The sequence below is a fragment of the Mauremys mutica genome, chromosome 4, assembly GCF_020497125.1.
Source record: "Mauremys mutica isolate MM-2020 ecotype Southern chromosome 4, ASM2049712v1, whole genome shotgun sequence".
NCBI classification, from domain to species: Eukaryota; Metazoa; Chordata; order Testudines; family Geoemydidae; genus Mauremys; species Mauremys mutica.
This window is the reverse complement of record NC_059075.1, coordinates 46428290-46451450: the sequence shown is the minus strand read 5'-3', so window position 1 is coordinate 46451450 and position 23161 is coordinate 46428290. Positions and strand designations below refer to the sequence as shown.

General features: G+C 42.4%; 1 protein-coding gene across 5 annotated transcripts in view; it reads right to left on the bottom strand.

Moving 5' to 3' along the window:
* The window catches only part of RALGAPA1 (Ral GTPase activating protein catalytic subunit alpha 1), a 265455-nt gene that overhangs the window by 52632 nt on the left and 189662 nt on the right, over nt 1-23161 (bottom strand). For all 5 annotated transcript variants that reach the window (XM_045013658.1, XM_045013659.1, XM_045013660.1 and 2 more), the window contains 4 exons: nt 18264-19125; nt 16221-16292; nt 14610-14733; nt 12634-12789 (listed from right to left, as the gene is read on the bottom strand). In XM_045013658.1, the coding sequence (XP_044869593.1) occupies nt 12634-12789; nt 14610-14733; nt 16221-16292; nt 18264-19125 (1214 nt within the window). The remainder of the gene's footprint in view (nt 1-12633; nt 12790-14609; nt 14734-16220; nt 16293-18263; nt 19126-23161) is intronic.

Genomic DNA, 23161 nt, shown 5'->3' with positions numbered 1-23161 from the left:
TACCATATTAGAGGCCCAACTTCAATGTGTACCCCAAATTAAGAAAAACAGTAAAAGAACTAAAAAAGAGCCACCGTGGCTTAACAACCATGTAAAAGAAGCAGTGAGAGATAAAAAGACTTCCTTTAAAAGGTGGAAGTCAAATCCTAATGAGGCAAATAGAAAGGAACACAAACATTGCCAACTTAAGTGCAAGAGTGTAATAAGAAAAGCCAAAGAGGAGTTTGAAGAATGACTAGCCAAAAACTCTAAAGGTAATAACAAAATGTTTTTTTAAGTACATCAGAAGCAGGAAGCCTGCTAAACAACCAGTGGGGCCCCTTCACGATCAAAATACAAAAGGAGCGCTTAAAGACGATAAAGTCATTGCGGAGAAACTAAATGGATTCTTTGCTTCAGTCTTCATGGCTGAGGATGTTAGCGAGATTCCCAAACCTGAGCTGGCTTTTGTAGGTGACAAATCTGAGGAACTGTCACAGATTGAAGTGTCACTAGAGGAGGTTTTGGAATTAATTGATAAACTCAACATTAACAAGTCACCGGGACCAGATGGCATTCACCCAAGAGTTCTGAAAGAACTCAAATGTGAAGTTGCGGAACTATTAACTAAGGTTTGTAACCTGTCCTTTAAATCGGCTTCGGTACCCAATGACTGGAAGTTAGCTAATGTAACGCCAATATTTAAAAAGGGCTCTAGGGGTGATCCCGGCAATTACAGACCGGTAAGTCTAACGTAGGTACCGGGCAAATTAGTTGAAACAATAGTTAAGAATAAAATTGTCAGACACGTAGAAAAACAAACTGTTGAGCAACAGTCAACATGGTTTCTGTAAAGGGGAAATCGTGTCTTACTAATCTATTAGAGTTCTTTGAAGGGGTCAACAAACATGTGGACAAGGGGGATCCGGTGGACATAGTGTACTTAGATTTCCAGAAAGCCTTTGACAAGGTCCCTCACCAAAGGCTCTTACATAAATTAAGCTGTCATGGGATAAAAGGGAAGGTCCTTTCATGGATTGAGAACTGGTTAAAGGACAGGGAACAAAGGGTAGGAATTAATGGTAAATTCTCAGAATGGAGAGGGGTAAAAGATGGTTACTCACCATTGTAACTGTTGTTCTTCGAGATGTGTTGCTCATATCCATTCCAGTTAGGTGTGTGCGTGCCGCGTGCACGTTCGTCGGAAGATTTTTACCCTAGCAACACTCGGTGGGTCGGCTGGGCGCCCCCTGGAGTGGCGCCGCTATGGCGCAGGATATATACCCCTGCCGACCCATCCGCCCCTCAGTTCCTTCTTGCCGGCTACTCCGACAGTGGGGAAGGAGGGCAGGTCTGGAATGGATATGAGCAACACATCTCGAAGAACAACAGTTACAACGGTGAGTAACCGTCTTTTCTTCTTCGAGTGATTGCTCATATGCATTCCAGTTAGGTGATTCCCAAGCCTTACGTAGGCGGTGGGGTCGGAGTTAGATGTTGCAGAATGAAAAACTGCTGAGCCAAAGGCTGCATCATCTCTGGACTCTTGGACCAATGAGGCAAAGGTGTGGACCGAGGACCAGGTAGTTGCACGACATATCCCCTGAAAGGGTATGTGAGCCAGGAAGGCAGCAGAGAAGCCTGAGCCCTGGTGGAATGTGCAGTAAGGTGGCTCCATGGAACATGGGCCAAAACACAGGAGGTGCGGATGCACGACGTCATCGAAGATGAAATCCTCTAGGAGGAGACAGGCATGCCCTTCGTCCGGTATGCCAGTACGACGAAGATTTGGGGGCGTTACAAAAGGGCTTTGTCCGGTCGATATAGATTGTGGATGCCCTATGGACGTCTAGGGAGGGCAATTGTTGCTCTCCTTGCGATGAGTGTGGCTTCGGAAAGAAGACCGGAAGAAAGATATCCTGGTTGATATGAGAGGCCGACACCACCTTAGGGAGGAAGGTCGGACGTGGTAACAACTGCCCTTGTCCTTGAGGAACACAGTATACCGTGGGTCCATTGTGAGAGCCGTCTGGCCGATGGAAAGGCTACAAGGAAAACTGTCTTCCAGGACAGATATATCAGCGAGCATGTTGTCAGTGGCTCGAATGGGGCAGTCATAAAACTGGTTAGAACCAGGTTGAAGACCCAGGTTTTGGTGATGGCCAACTTGGGGGGTATAAACGCTCCAAGCCCTTGAGGAACCTAGAAACCACAAGGTGTAAGAATACGGAGCGGCCACTCTCCGCTGGGTGGAAGGGAGAGATGGCTGCCAAGTGTACCCTTAAAGAAGACAGCGCCAGGCGCTGCTGTTTGAGAAACCAGAGGTAGTCCAAGATGGAATGGATCGGGACCTCGGCGGGAGAAACATTGTGCGTTTCGTAGCAGCAGGAGAAACGCTTCCACTTGGCCAGATACGTTAACCGAGTGGAAGATTTCCTACCACCCAGGAGAATCCTGTAGAACCGAGGCAGAACAACGTAACTCGGATCGGTTTAGCCACGCAGCAGCCATGCTGTGAGGTGCAGGGATTACAAGTCTGGGTGGTGAAGCTTGCCGTGATCCCGCGTTATGGGGTCTGGGCAAAGAGGCAGGGGAATAGGGTTGGCTACCGACAGGTGTAGCAACCTGGTGTACCAGTGCTGCCTGGGTTACACTGGAGCGACCATGATCAGGTGCGGTCTGTCCCTGCGGAGTTTTAGCAGGACCCTGTGAACCAGCGGGAACGGTGGAAAAGCGTACAGCAGATGGCTCATCCACGGCATCAGAAAAAACCTCCAAGATCGAGCCCGGGGAGAGGCCTTGGAATGAGGAGAACTTCTCTCTCTTTTCGTTCTCGCGAGAGCGAAGAGGGCTATGCGGGGAAAGTCCCACTTCCGGAAAACGGAAAGGATAATGTCCGGAGGAAACGACCACTTGTGAGACAGGAAGGATCTGCTGAGGCGATCCGCCAGCTGAAACGCCTGGTATACAAGGCAGACTGCTCTCAGCTCTCGGACATTGATGTGCAAGGCCAGCTCTTGAGCCGACCGAAGGCCGTGAGTGCGAAACTGACCCAGGTGAGCACCCAGCCGAGAGATGGGGTGTCTGTCATGAGGGACCCCGAGGGGTGAATGGAACAGCATCCCTGGATACACCAGGGAGGGTGTCGACTCCCGGTCGAGGGAGCCTAGGATGCTCGGGGGGAACGAGACGACCATGAGTATGCTATCTCTGCCCGGGTGGTACACCAAGGTGAGCCACAATTGAAGTGGACGGAGGCGAAGCCTGGCACGTTTGGTTACAAACGTGCAGGCAGCCATGTGACTCAGGAAACCTAGGCAAGTGCAAGCCAAAGTTTTCGGGAAGGTCCATAGACCTTGTACACTTGTTACCGTCGCCTGAAACCGAGGCTGAGGTAAGCAGGCTCTGGCGAGACTGGAGTCCAGGATGGCCCCAATGAATTCTATTCCCTGTGTGGGAATCAGAGTGGATTTTTCTATTGATCATCAGGCCTAGACACAGGAATAGGTTCGTGTCGATGCCCACATGACTGGTAACTTGGGCCCGGTGGTCCCTCGAATGAGCCAATCGTCTAGATATGGAGAACGTGTATCCGACGGTGGCGAAGAGAGGAGGCGACTACAGCCATGCACTTTGAATACACTTGGGCTGTATAGAGGCCAACCGGGAGGGCCGTAAACTGGAAATGATGAAAGTAGGCTCCAAATCGGGGGTACCTTCTGTGTGGAGGAGAAATGGCGATGTGAAAATACGCGCCCTTCATATCGAGGGCGGCATACCAGTCTCCGGGAACGAAGGATGGGATGATGGTCCCCATGGGTACCATGCGGAACTTAGCTGTATCATGAACTTGTTGAGTTCCCGCAGGTCTAGGATAGGTCTGAGACCTCCCTTCGCCTAGGGGATTAGGAATTAGTGGGAGTAGAACCCTTTGTCCCTTTCGTCCTTAGGTACCTCCTCTATAGCTCCGATGAAGAGGAGCGTCCACACCTCTTGCAAGAGGAATCGCTCGTGAGAGAGGTCCCTAAGAGGGACGAGGATGGGTAGGCTTTTGCCCCATTGGTGGTTAGAAGGACCCTAATTTTGGCTCCTTTGGGGTCCTGATTGATGCCTACGACCGCGTAAGCCACGCCCGCTGGCAAAGTCCTGTCTTTGTCTAGGCGCAGGGTAAGAGCGGTGAGGCTGGGGATGGAAAGGTCGGCGCTGAAGCACCGGCGTGTGCATGCTGAGAGAGAGCGCAAAGTGACCCTGCTGCCCTTTAGGCTTTGCAGCCTAGGGCCAGTTTTTTCAGAGAACAGGCCTTTGCCATTGAAGGGCAAGTCCTGTATAGTGTGCAGCAGCTGCGAGGGAAGGCTCGATAACTGGAGCCATGAAATGTGCCTCGTGGCAACACCCGAGGCCAGAGTCGTGGCAGCGGAGTCAGCTGCATCCAACGAGGCCTGGAGGGAAGCCCTCGCTAGCTTCTTCCTTTGCTCCAGGAGGGCATTGAATTCTTGATGGGAGTTCTGAAGAACCGACTCTGTAAATTTGCCCACCGCCACCCATAGTAGCGGCTAAGCAGGGCTTGCTGGTTTGCTACACGAAGTTGCAGGGCCCCCGCCGAGTACAACTTACGGCCCAGTAAGACCATTCGCCTAGCCTCCTTGGATTTAGGGGCTGGCGCCTGCTGGCCATGGCGTTCCGTCCCATTGAGGGACTGGACGACAAGGGAGCGGGGGGGGGGGGGGGAGATGTACATATAGGTACTCGTACCCCCTGGAGGATACCATGTACTTGCGTTTCGATTAGAGGAGGGCCCGAGGAGTATGTTCCTGCCCCCGCCTCATCTGGGGAGGAGGAAGAAGAAAGGCCAGGGACAAGCGGGTCCTGTGTGGGCTCGCGCTCCTGGACGACCTCCTGATCCGGTGGGATCTGGGAGCCCGGTGGCTGAACCGGGGCTTGTTCTGTACCAGTCGGAGGGGGACGGCTAATTGTCGCCTCTGGCACCAGTGCTCCGATGGAACAGAGTGAGATGGGATCACAGGTACGCCTCTGGCATGGTAGTATGCCCAAGGTGTCCAGAATGACCAGTGATAGGTCTCCTGGAAGGCTCTGGAGGGCACATCGGAAATAGAGTACTGTGCATATGAAGTGTCCGCGTGGGACAACACTGATGCATGGCTGGATGGCCCTGGAGGAGCTGAAAAGCCCTTGGTAGAATCTCCCTCTCTAACTGACGTCGCTCGACGCAGCACCGGGGATCGGTACCGGGAGGCATACCGGTACCGAGAACGGGACCTGCCACTGGAGCGGTGCCGGGCGGTCAACCGAGATTGCGAGGCTCGATGTCAGGAGTGGCTACGGGAGTCCCGGTGCCTGGAATGGTGCTGAGTGTACCGGGCCGGCGAACGGGACGCTGACCGGTGCCGCAAGTACTATTGGTACCGAAATGGAGAACGGTGCCGAGACTGTGAGCGGCGTCGGGACCTCGATCGGTGACGGGACCGAGAACGTCTGCGGGACCGCGATCGTGACCGGTGTCGCTCTGCGGTGTCGACGGAGGGTGGTCTGATCAAGGCAGGCTTGCCAATCGACTATATAACCCACACCGGCGGTGCCGGGGGTTGAGGCAGCGCAAACGCTGTCATTGCAATCAGCTCCCTCGCCGTGGAAACTGTCTCCGGCGTGGAGGGAATAGTGAGCTCGACCACGGCTCGCACCGGGGAGCTTTCAGGCACCGGAGTCGACGGCTCTTGCGTGGCCGGGATCGACGGTGCCGATATTGTCGGTGCCTCGGCAGGTATTGGGGCCGGGCGGTCCGACTTGGTATAGCGCTCGGCTGCGGAGCAGGCGGCTCTGATGCAGCTTAATAGTGAGCTCAACCACGGCTCGCACCGGGGAGCTGTCAGGCACCGGAGTCGACGGCTCTTGCGTGGCCGGGATCGACGGTGCCGATATTGTCGGTGCCTCGGCAGGTATTGGGGCCGGGCGGTCCGACCTGGTATAGCACTCGGGCTGCGGAGCAGGCGGCTCTGATGCAGCTTAATAGTGAGCTCAACCACGGCTCGCACCGGGGAGCTTTCAGGCACCGGAGTCGATGGCTCTTGTGTGGCCGGAAGCGATGATGCCGATATTGTCGGTGCCACGGCAGGTATCGGTGCCGGGTGGTCCGACTTGGTATAGCGCTCGGGCTGCGGAGCAGGCGGCTCTGACGCAGGAGTCTTGTGCCTCTTCACCTTCGGGGAGAGGGATCAGTGCCGAACGGATGTTGGTGCCGGCGACGGCCGGTGCCGAGAGGCCTTGGCGGTACCGGCGATCCGGTGCCGAGGGAGCGCTTCTTGAAGACTGACCAGCGCTCGGTGCAGAGGGCTGAGGAGAAAGAGCTGCCTCTCTCAGGAGCTGCTTGGGACGAAAGTCCCGCTCCCCCTTTGTTCTCGGCTTAAAGGCCTTACAAATGCGGCACTTATCTGTTAGGTGAGATTCCCCGAGGCACTTAAGACAGGAGTCGTGGGGATCTCTTGTCGGCATCGGCTCGTGGCAGGCTGAGCTTTGAAAACTCGATGAACCGGGCATAGGCCCAGGCACCGAGTGCGGGGAAGGGGATAATCCCCGAACCCCTGTGAACTATATACACTAACTATAGTACAAACGAATAAAGTTAACTACAACTATATAAATCTAAACTATATACACAAGAATTAACGAGAGAACTACGAGTAGCTAGGGAAGTGGAGGTCAGCTAAGCCGCGCTCCACTGTTCCAACGACTGACACGGGCGGTAAGAAGGAACTGAGGGGCGGATGGGTCGGCAGGGGTATATATCCTGCGCCATAGCGGCGCCACTCCAGGGGGCGCCCAGCCGACCCACCGAGTGTTGCTAGGGTAAAAATCTTCCGACGAACGTGCACGCAGCGCGCACACACCTAACTGGAATGCATATGAGCAATCACTCGAAGAAGAACTAGTGGTGTTCCCCAGGGGTCAGTCCTAGGACCAATCCTATTCAATTTATTCATAAATGATCTGGAGAAAGGGGTAAACAGTGAGGAGGCAAAGTTTGCAGATGATACTAAACTGCTCAGGATAGTTAAGACCAAAGCAGATTGTGAAGAACTTCAAAAAGATCTCACAAAACTAAGTGATTGGGCAACAAAATGGCAAATGAAATTTAATGTGGATAAATGTAAAGTAATGCACATTGGAAAAAATAACCCCAACTATACATACAACATGTTGGGGGCTAATTTAGCTACAACGAGTCAGGAAAAAGATCTTGGAGTCATCGTGGATAGTTCTCTGAAGATGTCCACGCAGTGTGCAGAGGCGGTCAAAAAAGCAAACAGGATGTTAGGAATCATTAAAAAGGGGATAGAAAATAAGACAAAGAATATATTATTGCCCTTATATAAATCCATGGTACGCCCACATCTCGAATACTGTGTACAGATGTGGTCTCCTCACCTCAAAAAAGATATTCTAGCACTAGAAAAGGTTCAGAAAAGGGCAACTAAAATGATTAAGGGTTTAGAGAGGGTCCCATACGAGGAAAGATTAAAGAGGCTAGGACTCTTCAGCTTGGAAAAGAGAAGACTAAGGGGGGATATGATAGGGGTATATAAAATCATGAGTGATGTCGAGAAAGTGGATAAGGAAAAGTTATTTACTTATTCCCATAATACAAGAACTAGGGGTCACCAAACGAAATTAATAGGCAGCAGGTTTAAAACAAATAAAAGGAAGTTCTTCTTCACACAGCACACAGTCAACTTGTGGAACTCCTTACCTGAGGAGGTTGTGAAGGCTAGGACTATAACAATGTTTAAAAGGGGACTGGATAAATTCATGGTGGCTAAGTCCATAAATGGCTATTAGCTAGGATGGGTAAGAATGGTGTCCTTAGCCTCTGTTCGTCAGAGGATGGAGATGGATGGCAGGAGAGAGATCACTTGATCATTGCCTGTTTGGTTCACTCCCTCTGGGGCACCTGGCATTGGCCACTGTCGGCAGACAGATACTGGGCTAGATGGACCTTTGGTCTGACCCGGTACGGCCATTCTTATGTTCTTATGTAGGATGTGGCCCTTTGTACCTCAGTTCCCCACTTGAAAACTGGGGTAATAATGCTCTCCTCCCATGCTTTCTCTTGTCCATTTAAGTCATAAGCTATTCAGGACTGAGACTGTCTCTTCTTATGTGCATGAACAGTGGCTAGCATAATGGATCCCCAATCTGAGTTGGGGATTAAAGGCACGACCATATACAAATGATTAAACAATAGAAAGATAATTTATCCATTTCAGCTACGCTTAAGGTTACGCATAGGTTCAGCTACGCATAGGTTCAGCTATGCTTTGAACCTCTTCTCCATTGTTAAAAATAAGTAAAAACACTCAACAATTTGGAAAAGCTAAGTTATCTGCAATTTTAAATCAAAATACTTTAAAATATTCTTACTATACAGCCATCACCATGTGTCAGCTTTCCTAATATGTTTATGTTAACTGAATACAAAAGAAATGTGAAATAAATATAACCAGGAGGGATGATCAAATCTAATTTTGATACATTAGTGTCATATGCTGTACATGTTACAATACCAGCCAGACTTAATACTAAGCTGCAGGCTACACTGAGATTTCCAAATGGCAGATTGTTCTAAGTGATACCAAGTATAATTGAAGTAATAAACGATAGAAAAAGCAAAGAACACTGTCAGGAAAAATTTAAGTATTTACTTTTTAAAATTAAATGAGTTAGGTTTGGAAAGGCAAGACAACTGAAATAATGCAGGGCTCAATTTACAGAAAATTCCTTTTATTTATCTCTTGCATTAACCCTTGAACTCTTGCCAAAATTATTTGTAATTTCTAGTACCCACTTATCTAAAGAAGGAAAGAGAAAAAAAACTATTTCCTTTTATAATGAAAGCTAGTCTTCAAATTTTATTTTGTTTACTTCAAAAATAAAGTTCACTAGAGAAGTACAGCAGAAACAACACAGCAGAAAAATTTAGGAAGCAGCTTCTTATTGCAGCTACTTTTGGCAGTTACATGTATTCAGCATCTATCTAAGGCACCTTCAAACATTTGGTTAAGTTCTTCATAAAACGTTGTTTTAACACATTCATTTTTTTACTCCTGTAAAATAATGGATGCGATTAATTGCAATTTTATAAAAATACTAATATTACACTAATGGCCATGCTTTATGGCCTTATGCCTTTGACCACCCAGTTTGTATTAAAATCAAAGCAAAACAATTAGCTATGAATTATAGGTCTATAATTGTTTTGAAGGGCTTTGAGAATGTCAAACTAAGCTTGAGTCATTTATATAGTCACCAAAAGTTTCAGCTGGATTAATAGGCTAATAATTAGAAAATGACCTCTTTTGTTTTAACATCATATGTATAATATATTAATTAAGACACTTTCACACCTTCCCACTCCAAATTTCCTCAAAGTGCTAGCAGTAGCTAGACAGGGGGTAAGCTGCATGGGCGAATCTGTGATATCACTCCCATTGTGACTTGTGAGATTTTAGAATTCTATCTTAATTATGACACTTTCATTATAATGTTACTTTTGTAACCGTATTTAAAATAATATTTTCTATTTTGACATATACTTTCACTTAGAAAAATTCAAAGATAGGATTAAAATTTATCCTTCTCAGAACTCCAAAACATTCTCTTCTCTTCCTTTTCAATTCATCTTCTTTTCTGCTCTCTGTTATCTCTTGACTCCAGTGTTTCTAAGATAGCCAAGATACTTAAAATTTTATTTACTATTCAGAAAGATTGATAGAAAATAAGTTTTAAATTGGCCTGGCATCTGAAGCACTAGAATCTTGATGCTGAAGTGGTTGGGCTGGCAGGAAGAAGTTTTATTTTAATTAAATTTAATTTCCATTTATAAGATGAACCTACCATCTACCTCTAGGCATATTACAATATAGAAACCAGCAACAATTCTTCAGCCAACCAAAGTACAATAAATAACACTTAAAAACATGGATAAACACGTTCAAAATCCTCAGTGACAGTTCAAGATCCAAGCTCTTCTTCCACACAACTAGAGTATGTCTACGCTGTAAAAACAACAAAACAAAACAAAAAAAACCCATAGCCTGGGTTAACTGACTTGGGCTCAGTAGCAGCGCAGACATCCCTGGTCAGACTGGAGTTTGGGCTCTGAAACCCAGCAACAGGGATGGGTCTCAGACTGTGCAGAAAGGACTACACTTCTATTTTTAGCCCTGTAGTGCAAGCCTGAGTCGATTGACCAGGGCTCTGAGACATGTTGCTGCATGGTTTGGGCTTTTTTTCAGTGTAGACATACCCTTTTTTATCTCCCTTCGTTTCCTCCCCCTATATCACCATTTCTGTGACTTCAGTAGCAACAAGTTATATAAATGTGGAATAAAAATCATCTTCTTTTGTCAGGGGTGGCTCTATGTTTTTTTGCCAACCCAAGCACAGCAGTCAGGGAGCCTTCGGCGGCGTTTCAACGGGAGATCCGCCGGTCACATGGATTCGGCGGCGATTCTGTGGGTGATCTGCCGGTCCCGTGCCTTCGTCGTACCTGCCGCCGAATTGCTGCCAAAACCACGGGACCGGTGGACCTTCTGCAGAAATGCCGCCGAAGGCTCCCTGACGACCGTCCTCTCAGCGACCGGCAGCCCGCTCCCCATGGCTTGCCGCCCCAGGCATGCGCTTGCTGCGCTGGTGCCTGGAACCGCCCCTGTCTGTTGTAAAAGGTCACATGCTGCATACTGTATCTAACACATCTTAATAATAAAGAATAATATTTTGATTACTACTGTGTGTACTGCTGAAGTGTACATATAGGTTATCAAGGTTCCAACTGGAATCAGAGGCCCACTGTGTTGGGCACTGTACAAAACACATGAGACATTCTCTACCCTGAAGAGTTTAAAATCTAAATAGACAGACAGAAGATGGGAGGGGAAATAGAGGCATAGAGAGGTAACGTGACAAGACCAAAGTTACACAGCAGGTCAGTGGCTGAGTTAGAAATGGAATCCAAGTCTCCTGACTCACAGTGTAGTACCCTATTCATTAAGACCATACTGCCTCTCAGAATAGTCTAAATCATTGAAGGATGTGATTATGGGTGAAAGCAGAAAGAAATGGGGTTTAGGAAAGAATGTCAAACTAACTGTGAAAATGGTGACTGATTTGTACTTTTTTAAAAATTACATCACCAAAGGACTGGACCAGCTCTGAAATGTGGCTAACGGTATTAGCTATGTAGAAAAGACTGAATTCTCTTGGAAACAGATATAGGATTCAGGCTGCACTTTCTGCTGAAACCTATAACATGTTGTTGGTTTTTTGTATTTTTAGTTCTTTAACGAATAGTGGAAACAATTTTCATTATGTTTTCCCCACATTGCTTTTTAATCACTCTAATCCAAAAAGGTTATTGATACATATTTCTGTATGCAAAGTACAGTGGTTTCTTCAAAAGGGCAGAGAAAGGAATCATACTGTTATTAAAAAGTTATGTTATTTTTACTAAGATACTTTAATAATTTGTTTAGAAACCTAAATAATACACTGACTGCACTTTATGAAATAAAAGAGTAGAGTAGGAAGTACCCATCTTAGGCATGCAAGAAAAATATTTTAATAGTTTAAAAAAAATGTATAATGCCACTTTTAGAATTAAAAGTCAGTTTATAATAACAACAATAATGATAATAAAGATATAAATTATTTTCTTCAAGTTGAACAATAAACAAAAAAAAGTCATTAATAATTGAAGTTTGCCAGAGGCATGGCTATTTCTCTCTTTACTGTCGACTATCTAATTTAATTACAAGTATTAAACTCCATGCTGAGGTCAACCAGCCTCACTTCCTCCAATATTACACTTCAACCAGTGCTCATTAATGTGTCTACTGAATGGATTAGCACATCTGAAGATATATGTACAGAGGATAGGGGGACAGTCTAATGATAGCCAATTGTTCATTTGTAATAGGACACATGTTCAAGGCTTCAACTTATCATCACTAATATGGAATTTATTAAATTCTAAAGAAAAAATACCAATACAGAAAGCCATTTTTCCCTTAAGGTGGATATAAGAGAGCAGACTTCTGCTGAACATTTGTGTCATCACCAAAGCAATAAAACTAAATTCACTAAATGTTGTCAAGTTCCTAACATTTTGATTTTCTTTTAAAGGCAAATGTTCTATGAACACACTTTGTTTCAGTTATTCTGCAAGTCTTGTAGCTTTCATCTTTGGACCATGTATTCATCAGCTATTTCAAGACGTTAACAGTTCACATCCAGAAGTCTCAAAGCACTAGAACATGTCATTCAGATTTGGAGCTTTTTCTTCCACACAGACTATTAACTCTGTTCCTTTTCCTATCCTTACATCACCATTCCTGTGACCTCAGCAGCAATAAGATGTACAAATGTGACAAAACTCATCTGTGGCAAAATAATTGGCTGGTAGCAAGTAATTTAACAACATTATAGTTCACCCGCCCCAACCAGCTTCAATAATATATAAGCTGTTAGAGGAACAAGCATTGTATTATTTTTAGAAAAAACTACTAATTATTTTTAAGGAATGATTTCCTAAAATCCCTTGATATACTGTTACCTAAGGGAAATGCTGTATTCAAAACCACCTACCTTTTTTGTTAAAGAGTCATCTGAATCAGAAGGCATTCTTGTTGACACATGAAACATTACTTCCACTGTAGAGGTAGCAAAATATGGAGTGGTCAATCCAGTGCTTTTGTTTTTTTGCAATCCTCCCATAAAACCACAATGGTTTGTGAGATTCACCTAAGATCAAAGCCCATGTAACATTAGGGGAAAAAAAGTAATATCTGGTGGTAAAATACTTTTCAGAGAAAGCCTTTTCAAACATCATATACATTTAAAAAACCCATAATTCTGTTCTGATGCTGATCCTTTTGTACTATTAAGTTTATCTAAAAGAGCAGAGGCTCACTAATTAGAAGGATTTAATTAGAAAAGAAACTAATTGCAGTGAGGGAACATCTATATTTATTGGCACAAGAGGGTATAACAATCTCAGAGACTGGTGGGAAGTAAAGGTTAAAGGGAAAAAAGCAAGAGTGGAAACAGTGGCGTCTTGACACTCTCCTGAGAGCCAGTACTAGCAGTTGCTTTTCTTCTCCTCAGAAGACATGGGGAACTACCACATAAAGAAACATGATGATTATTCTGGCTTTCCAACAGGAAGGAAGAGCAACTGCTATAGTTCTGCTGGCCCCACCACAAATTAAGATATTGCTGTTCCATATTTTTTCCCATTCCTGAATACTGAAGAGGAAAGTCAGAAGTAATCCTTTTGCAGTGGGTTATTTCTCTTAGCATTATAAATCTAAATTAAATACCTTTTAAAATTGGGATTACTTTCCTTAACAGCATATTAAATGTTTTAGTCTCTTGGCATGAAATTCTGGATTTTTTTGTTGGTATAATAGCAAATACATTATTGCCTAGTGTGAGATTAAATATGTTTGAATCGGTTTGATTTAACTTAGTAAAAATGTTGCTGCAGAACTGAAATAATGCATAATAATACTTTATCAGGTTTACAAAACTTCTTTAATTGTAAAAAAAAAGTCTGTTTCCATCAAATTTAAGACTTACCATATTTGCAAATTTTCAGTTATGTCTTTGAATTTCACAATTTTCCATTCTCAAAGTGAAAACGGATGCTTTCTGACAAGAAGAAAAATTCCCTACACTTAGAATGTGTGTGGAAAGTCACTAGGCAAACCAAAATTTGCCAGCTTTGGTCAAAGCTTTTTCACAGCTCAAGTCAGGAGCTGATGTATTGCTTTGGAATTAACGTACAAATTGAAAAAGCAAGCTTTAGTCATTTAAGCTACTACCGTTTACTGATCATTAAGCAAACTATTAAATATTAATTTCAGGTGGCACTTCCAAGAGAGTCAGAAGCAGTGATGATTCCTGCACTTCCGTGGGACAGGTCTGTACCTAAAGTGTCCTCTTATTGATGGTAGTGGGGAGGGGTCTGTCTTGAGCAGCCAGAAAGGGATGGTGATTAGTGTAGCAAAGAGAATTTGGACCAGGGGAAAGTCAATAGAAGAGAACTATATTTAACTAATGCTTCTTGGTGAAAGAGATAGGGGTATGTGTGTGTCTGTCTCGCTCTCTACTAGGCAGGGAGAAGACGATGAGAGAAGTAGCATGCCGTTATTTCTCCAACTCCCAAATCTGAGCAATGTGCAGAACCTTAAAAGGATTTAACACCTTTCTGGCCTACACAACAATACAGACATAGTCTAGTTAGTGTATACAAGTCAGGAACAGGGTGGCTTGTTGAACAGCCTCTGATTATGTAGAAACTTCCACAGGTTCACCTTTCAAAGCCAGTAAAGCTTTGCTGTCTCAACAGTTCATCTACATAGCATCACTGATATAAGTATAACCAGAATTTCTCTTAGTGTCCTATTTTCAGAATAAGATGTTTCAATAATTGTGAGCAGTAATAAGGAATAATAGAGATGGAAGAGTAGAGAGAAAAACAATCAGCCTCCCATTTTATATTTGTTTTCTACAATCTAACACAAAACTCAGAAGATATAAATAAAACTTAAAACAGATACCTCCCAACCAAGGCCTGCTACAAAATCCTCATAGGCTTGGCTTCCTCCAGTGTTAGTGAGGATGGAATGTTTATCTTCTTGTCCCTCAGCAACATAAAATACTGCAATCTTGTGTGTCTCTCGGCTGTAAAACATAGGATTGTCATTGGATTGTCACTGAGTAAGAGTTCACTTTCAAGTTTTAACACAGACAGAAAATGCAAACACTACACACAGATCATAGCTTTCAGAATCAAAAAGGCAATGAAAGTGCAGTACAATTAAAATAAGTCTTTCTTTCTGTTCTTTGACCATCTTCTATCTTTTCATGTTCTTATCCTCTTTTCTATTCCTTTGCCTTCTCTTTTACAGTTTGCTAATAGGTACTTTCATGTGTGAAGGATCAATTCAGCAATTGGCTGAAATTAGCAGCAACAAATGGTATAATAATGTATTCAGAAAGTTGAGTAAGAGATTTACAGCTGAAGACATGAAATAAGCAAAACCTATGGTTTGGGCATTATTTTACATTATGAAGAAGACCCCTCATTACCATTAATAGTGATAATCCTTGTGAATGTGTCTCAGGAAGATGAATTTAATATCCTCAAGAAGCAAGGTAACTTCTTGTGTCCCTGGACTGCTGATTGGTGGATATAGAGTTGAGCAACTTAACACAGTTTCCCACAACTGTCCTACTAATTCTGAAATTACTAATTCTATAGCTGTGACACAGTCACATGATCCTTGGAGGACAACTGACAAAATGCAGAGTAGCCAGCAAATTGTTAAATTCCTTGGCCCATTCTTTAATGCATTTAATTCTGCCTTTCATATTCAAAAATACCTCCCAATAAAAAGAAAGAGCACTAAGCAAAATTTAAGATCTTTTAAAAACTAAATGCATCTCCAAAACTTTCACTTATTTTGAAGCTAACCTACGATGGGAATAAACACTGAGATCTTAACAATGCCACTTGTGTACTAGATGATATTTCTCTAACATCCACTACTGAGAGCCTACATATAATGTACTTAAATGCCCACAGATGCTACTTTGGTGTCCATTCATAAAAGATCTAATAAAACATCTTAAAAGAGAAACTACAAGCCTGAAAAAGTGGCTTGCGCAGTGGACAGTGACTGAAACCTTTGTTGGTCACTAGTTCATCCTGAAATAGTTTTAGCTTTCCATGAGAACCTCAACTCTAATCACTTTCATTCCTTCTCAAATATCGATGGCTTTGATCCACAGCTATAAAATTAGTTTCAAAGCTATTGGAACTGAATTTTAGAATGTATCCCTTTTATTAGATATGTAAATACAGCATTTGGGCATTATAGCACGTTTCCATAATTTTCATGGAACACAGAAAAAATCATATTTGACAGATGAATTATTTGTTTTGAGGGTGGGGGTTTATTCTCTTTCAGGATAATCTATTAATTAAATATTCATTTCATTTTAGTTTCACTTAAGTTTTAGCATGTACTGCTTCCAAAATTTAGTGAACATGAATCACTTAGTGGAACATAAACTAGTCTCCAATTCCATATAAACAATAGCTGTACAAACTCACTTTGAAAAATAAAATAGTTAGGTAATTAGGCAGTTTTTAAAAGATAACTTACCATTGTCTTGAGTCCAAATTTCTAAGTTCTCGAAGTAACTTTTCATTTTTTTTCAGGAGATGAAAGCTCCTTCTAAATAGAGAAAAATTAATAACATTTTTGTTACCTGTCCCGTAATGGGCATAGGACAATACAAGAACATATTTCAGTTCCAGTCATGCAATCACCTACAATTTTCTTCTCAAATTTCCTTTAAAAATAAGTTATACTCGTTGTCAATTTTATGCCAGAAGGTCTTCTGCATTCTTCTTAAAGTCCTCAGCATAACTCTACATTTGCCCACTTTCCTCTCTCAACCTAGTGACTTCAGTTGTCTGAAGATGACTGGACAGGACTCCCTTTGGAGCCCATATCATTTACTACGTAGTAGGCCTGAGGATAGCTGCTTAGTGATACACGACGGATTCATAGATACCAAGGCCAGAAGGGACCATTTGTGATCATCTAGCCTGACTTCCTGTATAACACAAGCCATAAACTTACCCAAAATAATTCCTAAAGCATATCTTCTAGAAAACCATCCAAACTTGATTTAAAAATTGTTAGTGATAGAGACCCTTCATGACCCTTGGAAAATTGTTCCAGTGGTTAACTAGTTTAAAATTTACACCAAATTCCAGTCCAGAATTTGTGTAGCTTCAACTACCAGCATCAGATTGTGTTATATTTTTCTCTGCTGGATTGAAAAGTCCATAACAAAATATTTGTTCCCTGTGTAGATACTTATAGACTATATCCAAGTCAACCCTTAATCTATTTTTACAAAGAGAAGGTTGAGTCTATCAATATAAATCAGGTTTCCCCACAATCTACCAGCCCAGAGAGTGCATTAAAAACTGAACTCTACATTCCTGAACTGCAGAGCAAGACAGAGTACATCAGCCCACCTTGTCATCTGTAATGCTTTTTGTTTTTTTAAGAAAAAACAAAATAACCACTATCCAATTTTTAGACCTACTTAAGATACCCAAAAAATATACTGAAGTGAGATTAGGAGCAGTACCCATTGGAAAACAGACTGCTTTGGCAAACTAAAGGCCCATTAAGTATTAAGAATGGTAACAAATGGGTTGCAGCCAAAGTTCTTTGTGATCCAAATGTTTCACTCATACGACTGCAATATTATTTTACTGATCCAGACTTATTCTAGCTCTATAGAATATCCATTTTCCCTTCACAGTAGGTAAGTATTTTGATTCAGCATTTCACTCAACAGAGAGATATGATTTTAGAAACGCCCTTACATTCTGGGATACGAATTCTGTATTTTAAAAAAACAAAAACAAAAAAACGGTACTGTCAATACAAGTAGTACCTCTTTCTCACTGAAATTTTTTTACCTCCTATTGTTATTTGCAACATTCAAGAGTATGCAGATTGAAAAAATGAGAGGAAAAAACCTCTCTACTTTTCAGATTTACATTTGTGCACTTTTCTAGGGAGAGGACATATGCATCCCCTTTCCTCTGGTAGGGCAAGAGGGTGTTTATCAGTAACAGCACCAACAAACTTCCTGCTATTCCAGAGCTTGGGTCTGGTAGGGCAAGGTGCCGTCTTCCCCATATCCCTACAGAAGCATGGAAGGAGAGCAGAGACGAGGCAGCAAGGGTGTCTTTCTCCACCAATCTAAGGCTTCTTAATGGAGCTGCTGAGGAGAGCAGAGTAGGGAGAGAGGGTATTCTCCCACCAATAGTATCCCTGCACTGAGCTGGAAAGGAGGTCATCTGTCTTCAATTCCCGTTTGCATGGATCTTAGGGAGAAACAAGATCAGCTGGCTGTTCCCTCCTCTCCCAGTCTCTCCACATGGTGGGATGAAAGTAATAAAACAACCTTCTTCCTCCTTAGTAGATACCCACTCCCCCATCTCAAAAATTCTGCTGTCAGTTGGCCAAAGGCATTCTTGGCCTAACCAGTTCTACTGCCTAAAGTTAGGAGGATTAATAAAATGATGAAGGAGAGTTACATAATTGTTACCAAACACTGTACTTTTAAACCAATAGTAATTTGTGTTACAAAACAGGATTTTTTTTTTTTTTTTTTACCTTTTATCCCATGAATTCATTCCCAATATACTGAGAAGTAATCTGCAATAGTAAAATGCCGACTGGGGCTTTTGTGGAGTTGGCTCATCCTGTTCCACAGCTTTCATATTTAAGTCATTGAAGTGTTTTTCAACAAACTCTCTCTCTTCTGTGTGTTGTTTAAGGATAGCATTGATGACATCATTTTCTTGTTTCTCTGAGATGCAGATAGGTTGAGGAGCAGGTATATTCAGTGAGACACCTGCTCTCTGTAAGCATTCAGGACTAGTGACACCTAAATAATGTAACAGTTCATCAAGAGCATCTTCTTCTTCCCTAATTGTATCCCACGTTGGCACAGTTTCTCTAAATTTCCTTTTTATCTGAAGTGCAATTCCATCCCTTACAGATACATCCTCTACATGATCAGATGATGGGGCATCTTCTGGTTTCTCTTGCTGAAATACAGAAAGTGCCAAAAAAGTATGTTCTGATAATCCACATAAAGATGATGGCCCATACAAAATGGCAGAATCCCATGAGTATTTACCAGACAGATCACGCACTATAATTCTGACATTTGAATTAGCAGATGCAAGTCCAGCAGACAATCCTCCTCCAGGCATATTCTCTTCTGCTTGAATTTGTATACAAGAGACTAAAGTAGTGTTGTTTAACACAAAGAACTGGAGGTTTGGGCTCTCAAAAAGTTCAGGAGAAAGCTCAGGACTTTCACTGTAAGGATTGTCATTGTTCTCACAAACTTGACTGGTTAGCATAGCAGGGCCCCCACTCATCGGATAGTGGCCTAAGTGGTTCACCAGATGTGTTATCACAGTACGAGCGGCAACAGAGATTAAGCCTTGTTGCATGTGAGTTTTCACTGTAAGATAAAGAACATTGTATTTAAAACTTAAATTTTGGGAAGCAACATGAAGATTTAAACATTTATTTTGGATTTTTATTGCCTAGATTTTTCAACAAAGAATGAGCTTTATGAGACTAGGACACACCTAAAACAACTCGGGAAAATATGGATTTCCAGGAACTTTAGTTCTAAGTGTGAAGAAAAAAGTAAAATAATCACACTGTTACAGAAAGAATAAACTGTCTATAATTGTAGAGCTTAGCCCATTTTCTCACCATAGCTTTTATGTAGAGCATGGGTCCACTTAGATATACAATAGTGATTCTTAAATTATTGAAAATAGATCTTAAGTTGCTGCTGAACTAGAAGCTATTGCATGATAATCAGTCCAACATCCCAAGCAACAGATTTTTATATTTTGGCACAGTAGTACTCTGATGAGGAAAAACACAGCTATAAGTGTGCGCAAAAAAAAATCTAATCACCCTAATTGCCCAAGGGAGTATACAGCTCCAGGTTAAATTAAGAATGACAGTGGATCATTTGAAAACATTGATCAAAGCTCAGGCTATTTATATACAGCAAACTCTAGCAGTAACAAAACAGAAAATAAAAATCTTACATTGAAACTGAAAAAAATATGTACACAGGAAAAATTTCTGGGAAAAATCAGCAAGGGAAAGAGGTAAGTTAATCTTGTCAATTCTGTCTAAGTTTCATCTTGCTAAAGGTACCGGAGAAAAATGGGACTTCTATTCTTTCTTCTTTGCCAAAGATTTTCCACTCTTCTGGAAATTATATTAATTTGTAACAAAGGTTTCATAATTTTTATAACAAGCCAAGCATGCCTAAGAATTATTTTTTTAAACCACACTCTGGGCTGGATTCTCTGGTCCATTAAGTCCACTTTGTGATACTCATACAGTGCAAAGTGGCCTTAAACCAGTTGAAGATAACTGGTGGAGAATTCTTCCTGCACAGGGGAGATCTCCACTGGTACTACTAACCCCTTTCCTCTCTCCCTGCCACCTCTATAGTGTAAATGGAAGGAGTGGGTATATTGGGAGCAGAGCACAGGGAGTGGAGGGTGTGTGCCAGAGCAGAGCTTTGTTCAGCCACAGCTTCCACCAGAGGGGCTGAGTAGTCCTGAATATGCAAGTCATAATGGGGCTCCCTACAGATCCTCCTCTTAGACAAAGAAAAGAAACAAGGTCCCATTTTCAGAATTAGGTAGTCTGTACATGATTGTAAAATATTGCTAGAAAGTGTGGGTTTCCTTGGATTTTTAGTAGAAATCTATTGGACTGCCTCTTTCCTTTCTAGCCTCTTCCTCTTTCCATGCAAAATTTAAGAGAATATACCCAATGTCCAGTTTAGGGGATAAACTGGAGTAAACCAAACCATTTCCTTTATACTATATAAGTTACAGTAATTTTTATGCTAAGCAATAAATATTGCTTAACAATATACATAAAACAGTTTAAGGCACAAGGTTTCTTGAGCGCTTTGGCAAAATAAGGATAAAATGTATAACAATGAATTTCTGTGAAAATTATTTAATGCACACATTTAGCAAAGTGTTGAGTGCATTTTGCTCTAACTGTTGACAGTAATTACTGATACATATATCTTTGTCTTCTGAGTGCAACAGAAAGCATAAATACGGCAATGTTTAAAATATCTAAAAATCATTTGAGAATGTTAATTTACACAAGTCTTCACAAAAGCAAAGTCTCAATTTGGAATAGCTGAACAGCATCACCCAGACGTTAACTATTTAAATCATTTAACAAATTCTACTGCATGCCAAAAAATAGGCAAAATTCAAGCGCCTAGTTAATGTTTACAAAATGATCTGAAAATAGCTGAAAATGTAGTATCATTACATATTAAGTGGATTTGACAATGTAGATAAGAGACCAAGAAAAAATATTCTGGCTTCTTTAGTCTCTCTCATGGTTGAAAACAGAGACTCTTTAAAAACAAGAAATCAAAGCCCAGATATGGGGAAACCACGCAAGGAAATTAAGTTATAGTGCCATCTGCTGAAAAGTAGTAAGGACTTGCAAGCAAGTTTGTACAAGTCTTCTAGTGAAATGAATGGGAGACTCTGAAAGTGAAACTTATCAAAGATTGTACTAACCATACTTCTGGGGGAATTCTGCACTAAAAATTAAAAATTCTGTGCACAATATTCTCAAATTCTGCAAAATTTTGTATATTTTATTTTTATATATATATTTGATCAATATAATCACACCAGTTTCAATTATTTTTGGTCATTTATTTCAAAATACCTGTCAGCAAGTATGTCTGTAACAATACAGACATCAAAAAAGATTCAGAAAGTGTTTTTTGACAAATAAATTCCTTATTAGGCATATTAATACAGAACCCTGAGTAATAATTTATTTAAACTACAATATGGAACCATATTTCCCGCACCTCTCAGAAGGAGTGGAAAGGCTTGGGGGAGTCAGGGATAATGGAGGAGCGGAAGGAGAGGGAAGTAATTGCTGGGAAGGAGCCTGGGTCTGAGCTTGAAAGGTTATTGGGTATGGGTGGGAAAAATATGGAACAGGTTTTTTTTGGGGGGGGGGGGAGACAGGGAGGAACTGTTAGGGAGATTCCCCCATGCAGACCCCTAGCCTCTCCCATTTGGTCAGGCACATCTGCCCCTGCAACCTCTGGCTACATGTGTCCATCCACCCCCACTCAGGCATGCCCCTTCCCCCTGTAGCTCTGTACCTCCTTCCCCCTCTGCCCATGTGGTCCTGCACCTCTACTCCCATTCAGCCCCTGCCAGTCTGTTCTCCCCCATTAGCCCTTATGAGTCCCTGTCTGATGCCCCAGCAGCTCCACGCTGTCTATCTCCCCATAGCCCTGGCCCGACATGGGCTGTGAAGGCAGGCTCTTTCTCTTCCCTAGCTGGCTGGGAGCAGCTGCTATGTTCTAGCACCACAATGCCCTCTGGTGGGCAAAAGGCAGAACTGCAGCAACATTCCAGCAGAAGCTTTTTTCTGCACAAAATATTAAAAATATGCACAGCTCATTAATTATGCATTGAGTCTAGGGGAGTGGCGCAGAATTCCCCCAGAAGCGTAACCAGTAAAGGAAGCTCTGCTATTGGATCATCTTTGCTGCAGATATTTACTCTAAGTGACTAGCACACAGTTGGTGTTGTACAAACAAATATTATACTACTACTTTTGGGTTCCCAGGAGCATAGCAACTTTATATTCCCAATTTGTTGGCATTTCAAATTTGAGTCACCCTTAAGTGCTTTAGCTGATGCATCTCTGAAGGGTCAATCCATCCATCCATGTTTGTATACATGTCTCCACAGAGTAAAAACAGATCGACTGAAAGCTTTAAAAAGAAATGAAAGCTTGATAATGAGATAAGCAAGTGACTGCCGCTCTGTGAATTGGTTATTAGTAATTTCTATATGGTATTGCCTAAAGGCCCCAAATGAGATCAAGGTTGCATTGTGCTAGACATTGTACACACTTATGCACAGAGAGTAACTTGTGCCATAAAGAGCTTACAGTTTAAATAGACAGACAAAGGGTGGCAGGGGTACCACAGAGAGGTGAAGTGACTTGCCCAAGGTCATGCAGCAGTTCAGTGGCAGAACCAAGAATAGAATCCAAGTCTACTGACTTCCAGAGCAGTGTCCTATTTTTTTGAGCACACTGCCTCTTAAGAATGCCACTTATTGGAAACCCGTTAACTTCCTCCCCCCAACAAATTTGGAATTTCCTTCTTAGAGTTCCTGCTCTTTATAGAAAAGAAAGAGTTCCCTGAAGAGGGAAGGAGGGGCTGAGGGTTCATTATAAATTTAGTCAATGTATATTTTAAGAACTGCTCTACCAAAACAAAAATGTCCAAAACAAAAACAGTTACATACTACAAAAAAGTATGCAGAATATGCCAAATGGCTATTTAGCATATATCTAACAAAAATTTGCAGAGCATATACTGCTCTGGCCCACCTACAATGTGTAGTTAGCGCCCTTCAAACTATCTTTACTGCAAGTGTATAATGACT